Genomic DNA, 7947 nt, shown 5'->3' with positions numbered 1-7947 from the left:
TTTTCGAAAAAATATTGTTTAGTATATTCCAGTTTTCTGGCTATTTCCTGTGTTAAGATCAGATTTAATTTGTGTTGTAACATATTTAATTTTATCTTGAGTTGTTCGATATTTCTACCTTTTTTCATTTTTTCTTCTTCCTGTTTCACGGATCTTATTAATTTCGTATATTCATTTTTACGTTGCTTTTTCTCCCACATATCCTCAGTTATAAACAAGCCTCTCAAATATGCCTTAAAGGTATCCCAAATTGTTAGGATTGACGTTTCTGATTGGATATTATTTTCAAAAAATTCTTTGAGATGTTTTTTAGTTTTTTCTACGAATTTTTCCTTGTTTATCAAACTTTTGTTCAAATGCCATCTTGATTTCTTATATGTTCCCAGTACTGACATCTTAATTGGATTATGGTCTGCGAAAGTAGACGGAAGTATTTCTATTTCTTGTATTTCATTGAGTAAGATTGTTGAAGCCCAAATCATGTCAATTCTTGACCATGATTTGTGTCTATTTGAAAAGAATGTAAAATCTTTCTTGTTCATGTTTTTTACTCTCCAAATGTCTACAAGATTTTGTTCTTCGGCTAGTTCCAGAAATGATTTAGGAAGTATGTTGCCCCATCTTTTATTTTTCCCCGTATTTCTTCTATCTATTTTTGTTTCGAAAACTGCATTGAAATCTCCAACTAGACAAAGTTCATCAAAGGTGTATAGTGATATTGTTTCTTTTAATAATTTGTAAAATTTATCCTGGTTTTGATTGGGTGCATATATATTTACTACCATCATTTTCTTATTTTTCCTAGTTATATTTATTGCTATTATTCTTCCGTCTGAGGATGTAAAAGCCAATTCTGGATTATAATGATCTTTGACGTAAATGGCTACTCCTTTTTTCTTTTTCGTTTGGTCTGCTGCATAGAATAATTTTCCCAATTTTTTTGAATTTAAGTATTTGACATCTTCTTCTCGTATATGAGTTTCCTGTATGCAAATAATTTCCGCTTTTAGTTTATTTATTTGATGGTAAATTCGTCTCCGTTTTTGCGGGCTGTTTAGTCCGTTAACATTTATAGATATAATATCAATCTTCTTACTTTTTTCCATAGTGGTTGCTTGTCTTGTTTAGCCTCGCTCTATATCGCGTAACTACGTGTGTGGGTACGGGGTAGGCTCTTCTTCGTTTTTCCTTTTTCTGTTTTTCCTTTTCTTCTTTTTCTTTGTCTTTTTCTTTTTAAATGGTTTTAATGTGTTTTATATGTTGGCTTATGCCTGACTGTGAGCTGCCCTGAGCCCGCGTTGCGGGGAGGGTGGGCTATAAATAAATTTAAAAAATCTAGAAGGACACTCTCTGTGTAGTTGCAGGACTGGATAGCTTGATAACTTCTTGTATTTAATCGTCAAGAGCAGAGAAACAAAAGAGCTGCATGACACGTCACATGGAATCAGCGAGGGAATGAATCTTTGCTGCTTTCCCCTTTCAAGTACAGACAGAGGTGGGTGGGGAGCAGAGGGACAGGCAGAATGTGAACTCAGATCTACAGGAGGGCCTGGCAGAGATAAGGTATGACCAGCAGCTAAATTGTAGAGTAAAGATCTGTCTAGGTGTGTGCACTTGGTATAAACCAAGCCCCCCCCCCAAAAAAAAACACCTGATAAACACCTGATCAGTATTTTTTATTTTCTCAGCCAATCAATGAGTGGGCTGCTGATTCTGCAGTTGAAGAAGGCGGGCATTTAAAGGGACTGTCTCCTTTCCCCCTCCTTTGGGAACAATGGAGGATGGGGCACCTCCTTTTGGGACCCATAGAGTTGGACTTTCTGGTCAAATCTTTTGGAGACTTGGGGATTTTTTTGCGGAGAGGCACCAGCAGCTATGCTGCAAATTTAGTGCCTCTACCTTAAAAAACAACCTGCCCAGAGCTCCAGATACTCTGGATCGATTCTCCATTATAGCCTTTGGGGACCATTGACTAAAATGGTTCCCATAGGGTATAATGGGGCTGAAAAAAGTTGGCAGTCCTGATTATTTCCAGAATCCCAATACCATACTGATATTGAGATTCAGGAATATAGGGAAATACTGATATTTTGGGGGTTCAATACACCCAAACCCAAAAACTACCAATTTTTTTCTTGCACATCCCAAGATCTGACTAAGGAATTGCACACCCATTCCTGAGCAGTGCCTGACTGGTGGTTTGGCTTCTTGCTTGGATGCTATTGGAGACTGTCTTTATTCCAGCAGCAGCTGGGGAATTACAGGGATTCTCCTTAGAAAATGCCAAGAATGAAGATGCTGAAGGAAACTTGGGAGATGGAGATGGTACACAGAGCCAGACAACAAGCCATGCAGGTAAGAGGAGGGATAAGCCCATTCCTTTCCAAGGAGGGGATTTCCATGAAATCCCAATTCAAGAAGAAAGGTCAATCAAAACAAGAAGGGGGAAAAGGCCTGCATGAGAACCAGAGAATCCACTCCAGGGAAAAAGGGAAATAAAAGTGTGTCCTTTGCAAAAACCTGCAGTCAGAGAATGAACATAATTTCACAGACGCCAATTTCCTTTGGAGAGAAACCCCTTGGAGTGCGGAAAGAGCTTCAGTGGGAAAGCAGTCCTTACTTTGTGTGGTGGAACAGTCCTTCTCTGACCTGCAGGCCCTGTTCCACCCTGTCCTCTCAGGTTTCCCCAACATCTGGAGGGAATCTTAGTTGTCAAAGATAAGGCAGGCTCCTTAGCTTAAAAAGTTACAGATTTTTGCAGGAGTTCCATTAACTTCGGCCCTCTTCCCTAAGTGTAGGCCAGCACCTGGCAATGTCTGCAGACCTTACAGAAAAGACACCCACAGGTTATTGCAACCAAATGGCTAATATGAATGTCAACTGTGTTCAATATCCTCTGGGGCATTGTTAAGTCCGCGGATCTCATGTACAAAACCTCAATCTTAAATCAGTCTTAAAGTTTCATTGTGGCTACAATTGATGACATGCTGATATGTAATGGAGTTTTTCTAGTATTAATCCTATTTCCAGCCTGAGCCCGCCGATAGTGGATGTACCGCTGAATGCACTTTACCACAGTCGTATCGCCATCATTATGTTAATGGTTTTAATAACTTATTGTGTATTTTATACTGATATTTATATTGTTGTTTTATTGATGGTTTTCATGTACGCCGCCCTGAGCCTGCTTCAGTGGGGAGGGCAGGGTAAAAATCAAATTAATAAATAATAGTAGGATCCAAATACTTGAAGAAATCAGCTGAACGTTCCTTTGTTGTAGTTCCAATGATAATCATAAGAATCCACCACCCATATGCTTGTCTAAAGTGGAATCTAAAGCACTGAGAGATTTGGCGAGATATTATAGTCATATTATCAAACCTGCTGACAAGGGTGGTACCGTGGTTATACAGAATAAAGATGATTATTGCATGGAGGTTAACTGCCAGTTAGTAGACAGGGATACTTACCAGTAGATTATGATCCCGCTAAACAAATAGCTAGGTTAATAATGATGGTCTTAGAGGAAGCTGAATCCATGGGGTTCATTGATAATAATACGTGTCTCTATTTGAAATAATTTTGATGTATAAATGATTGTGGAGCCTGGCCTCTTTGGGGCCTGGGATCACTAGCCAATGTTGTGCCCAAGACCGTAGTGTACTCTGGGGTATGTGTGGAGAAAGGTGGTCCCTTAGGTATGTCGAACCCTGGCCATAAAGTGCTTTAAAGGTAAGTACCAGCACCTTGTAGCGGATTCGGTATGCTATTGGCAGCCAGTGCAGTGCATTCAGCGCAGGTCGGATGTGTTCCCATTTAGGTGGTGTGTGTCTGTGAGGCAAATATTTATGGAATTGGTGAGATTGTGAGTGAATTTCGATTGTTGAGAGTTTTTGGCCTGAATAATGAACATTGACTTGTAAAGTAAATATAAGGATGCCTAATGATCATTGTTTTTTATATGTACTCTATGAATTGTTAAGTTCATTTTAATATTGTAGTTTGGAATTACTATCCTGACCGTGAAGAAACCTGAGGGTGAAACAGGCCCTCCAAGTTGACTGCTCGTCACTGGGACTGTTGATGGTTCAAGCATCTGGATGGTGGATTCTTATTTATTTATAATTGGAAATACAACAAAGGATCGTCCTGCTGATTTGTTCAAACATTTGGATCCTACTTGAGAATTTCCGTTACTCATCGACATGTAATTGATTGTGGCCGCAATGAAGCTTTGAGCAGCTGTTGAAACTTACTAAGGACGTTAATATGCATTGTGATTGGAATGTAATGATTTAAGATTGAGGTTTTGTATATGAGATTTGTGGATTTGATAATGCTTTAGAGGATATTGAATACATTTGAAATTCATATTAGTAATTTGGTTGCAATAACCTGTGGGTGCTTTTTCTATAACCTTTTTCGCGACCTTCTCTCATTTTTTGTCTCCACCAGACCTTAGTCAATTTTATTTATTTGTTTATTTATTTAATTAGATTTCTATCCCGTCCTCCCTGCGAACAGGCTCAGGGCGGCTTACATTTAGCGGCACTATGTGCCGAGATACATTAAACATATAAAACCAGCTGAAAACAAGATAAAACAATCATATTATTACAATTAAAGTGCTTATAGAATTGATCTTCCAATCGCGTTAAAGATGGCATCCTGTAGATGGACACAAGTCCCAATTCAGCCGTATCTGCCTCGTACGTTACTGCGGTTCGGTCTCCATATAGGGCCAACCAACTACCCCGGTGTTACTAACAATAATAGTTGGTGGTAGTGGTGGGCGGCTCCTAATTGAAAGCCTGGTGGAAGAGCTCCGTCTTGCAGGCCCTGTGGAACTGCACAAGGTCCCGCAGGGCCCTGATCTCCTCCAGGAGCTCATTCCACCAGATAGGAGCCGTCACCGAAAAGGTCCTAGCCCTGGTAGTGGTGAGCCTGGACTCTTTGGGGCCTGGGATCACTAGTCGATGTTGTGCCCAAGACCGTAGTGTACTCTGGGGTATGTGTGGAGAAAGGTGGTCCCTTAGGTATGTCGGACCCTGGCCATAAAGTGCTTTAAAGGTAAGTACCAGCACCTTGAAGCGGATTCGGTATGCTATTGGCAGTCAGTGCAGTGCATTCAGTGCAGGTCGGATGTGTTCCAATTTAGGGAGACCCATCAAAAGCCTGGCTGCTACATTCTGCACTAGCTGCAGCTTCTGGATTTGCGACAAGGGCATCCCCATGTTGAGAGCATTACAGTAGTCTAATCTCGAGGTGACCATCGCATGGGTCACTGTAGCCAGATCATCACGGTCGAGGAAGGGAACCAGCTGCCGAATGAGCCAGAGGTGGTAAAAGGCCAACTTAGCAGTTGCTGCCACCAGGGCCTCCATAGTTAAGGAGGGATCCAGGAGCACTCCCAGACTCCTCACCACAGGCGCTGGCACCAATGGTGCCCTGTCGAAGGTTGGGAGAGGGAACCCCATCCCCAAACCACCCTGACTCAGGCACAGGATCTTCGTCTTCACCGGGTTAAGTTTCAGCTGGCTCAGTCTGAGCCAACCAGCCACGGCTTGCAATGCCCGGTTCAGATTGTCCAGGCTGGAGTCCGACTGGCCGCCCAACATCAGATAGAGCTGTGTGTCATCTGTGTACTGGTGACACCCCAGCCCATACCTTTGAACAATCTTGGCAAGGGGGCGCATATAGATGTTAAACAATAACGGTCAAGAGCTCTCTCTCACTCAGTGGAATGAGCACTAAAGAGCCCCATCTCCTTTCTCCCAGGAGTCTTATCGTCTCTCTTTCCCCTCCCACTGATTAGGTCAGGCTGGGTCAAAGAAGTTTTTCCTGAAGCCTCCAGGAGTTTCTTCCTGAATCCTTTCTAGTCTTTATTCCTCCAGATCTCTGTTCCCTGCTTGGGGGTGGGGGGAAAGAACTTGACTATCCCATTGTCTTGCCTGCTCTCTGCCAAGAGGGGAAAATCTTTTAAACTCAGAATGAAAGTTTTTGCTCTAAGAAGTCACACAGGTGGGTAGCCATAGAAATGGTCAGAGTCCTAAACAAGGATCTCTGATGCAGGAGGTTTCATGTACTTTGAAAGTGTATATTATTGCCAGGGGTCATTTCCTGTGGGAGCGCACAGGAGCGGAGCTCCGGTAGTAAGGAGCCCAGGCAGCTGGCACATGCAACAAGCCCTGCCCCATGCTCCCAACAGCCCTCAGTTGGGCCACGAGGAGCAAGAAGCAGCCAGGTAAGTTGCAGAGCCCCCCCCCCCCGGCCTGCCTCCAGGTACAAGCTCTCCCTCCTCTGTGAGGGCAGATCTGCGTGTTCCCCCCCCCCCCATAGCTAGCAATCCAAAACAGTCCAGTGGAGCCTGAGTGGTGGGTATTGCCTTCTGACACACTTCCGGTGATGTTAGGGGGTGTGGCATATGCAAATAAGTTATGCTAATGAGTTATGCTAATGAGCTCCTGTGAAATGACCCCTGATTATTGCACACTTCACTGTACAGCAGGAAGAAGCCACTAAAACATTTGGCATGTGGATGGAACTTCAAGTACAGATGAGACCTCCTTGCATGAGTTTCAAAAGGATCCGTCTCTTTATTCCAACAGGGGATGATCAGTGGAATGAGGAGGATGAGGAACTGCATGCTCTATCGCCAGATGAAATCCAGAATGAAAACTTGAGGGGAAACTTCAGGAATCAAGGAAGACCTATGAGGCAGAAAGGAAGCCACCTGGTCAAGAAGAGGGGAGAACTCATTCCTTGCCAAGGGGGGGATTTCCAAGAAGTCGTTCACATGGTGGCAGAAACAGACAAGGGCTTGGAGTGCAGAAGGAATGTCTCAGATCAAACCCAATGTACTGCCCATTTACAAATGTACAGTGGAAAGAAGACTCATCAATTCTTGGAGTATGGAAATACCATGATTCACAGAGGAGAGCTCAGTAGACATCAAAGAACACGTACTGGAGAAGAATCTTATAGGTGTTCAGACTGTGGCAAGAGCTACTCAGAGAAATCAGACCTTGTTCAGCACCAAAGGATTCACTCAGGAGAAAAGCGATTTATCTGCTCAGAGATTGGAATGGCATTCCCTGTTGGAAGAAAGTGTCATGTACACTCCCCAAAGCACAGTATAATGAAGGCACATAAATGCTCAGAGTGTGGCAAGAGATTCAGTCACAATGGTAATTTCCAACAGCATCTACAAACCCACAAAAAGGAGAAATCTTTTGAATGCTCAGAGTGTGGGAAGCGATTCAGTTGGAGTTGCCGTTTGCAACAGCATCAAAGAACCCACACAGGAGAGAAGCCCTTTGAATGTTCCGAGTGTGAGAAGACATTCAGTCAGAGGGGCAGTCTTCAAGAGCATCAACGAACCCACACAGGGGAGAAGCCCTTTGAATGCTCAGAGTGTGGGAAGAGATTCAGTGTCAGTGGCAATCTTCTACGGCATCAACGAACCCACACAGGGGAGAAGCCCTTTGAATGCTCAGTGTGTGGGAAGACATTCACTCAGAGGGGTAGTCTTCGACAGCATCAAAGAACCCACACAGGGGAGAAGCCCTTTGAATGCTCAGAGTGTGGGAAGAGATTCAGTCAGAGTGGTCACTTTCGAAAGCATAAAAGAACCCACACAATGGAGAAGCCTTTTTAAAGCTCTGTGTGTGCAGAGAGATTCAGTCAGAGTGGTACTCTTCAGCAGCATCGAAGAACCCACTTTTGTTGTTCAATTGCACAGTCGAGTCTGACTCTTCATGACCCCATGGACTACCTCACGCCAGGTCCTCCTGTCCTCCACTCCCCTCCAGAACCTGCTCAACTCCATGCTCGTCGCATCAATAACACTGTCTAGCCATCTCATCCTTTGTCGTCCCTCTCTTCTTTTACCTTCAATCTTTCCCAGCATCAGGGTCTTCTCCAATGAGTGCTCCCTTCTCATTTGGT

The 7947-nt window shown here is 43.5% G+C and overlaps 1 protein-coding gene across 1 annotated transcript in view; it reads left to right on the top strand.

The window, feature by feature from the left end:
* LOC107107310 (zinc finger protein 436-like) overlaps window positions 1–7695 on the top strand; it is a 20636-nt gene extending 12941 nt beyond the window's left edge. Inside the window, exons 4-5 of the mRNA XM_015407591.1 lie at window positions 6609–7061; window positions 7146–7695. Of these exons, the coding sequence (XP_015263077.1) occupies window positions 6609–7061; window positions 7146–7657 (965 nt within the window). The 3' untranslated portion in view covers window positions 7658–7695. The remainder of the gene's footprint in view (window positions 1–6608; window positions 7062–7145) is intronic.
* The last annotated feature ends 252 nt before the right edge of the window (window positions 7696–7947 follow it).

The sequence above is a fragment of the Gekko japonicus genome, unplaced genomic scaffold (genome assembly GCF_001447785.1).
Source record: "Gekko japonicus isolate JY-2015 unplaced genomic scaffold, Gekko_japonicus_V1.1 scaffold1238, whole genome shotgun sequence".
In the NCBI taxonomy this organism is placed as follows: domain Eukaryota; kingdom Metazoa; phylum Chordata; class Lepidosauria; order Squamata; family Gekkonidae; genus Gekko; species Gekko japonicus.
This window is presented reverse-complemented; position numbering and strand designations above follow the sequence as displayed.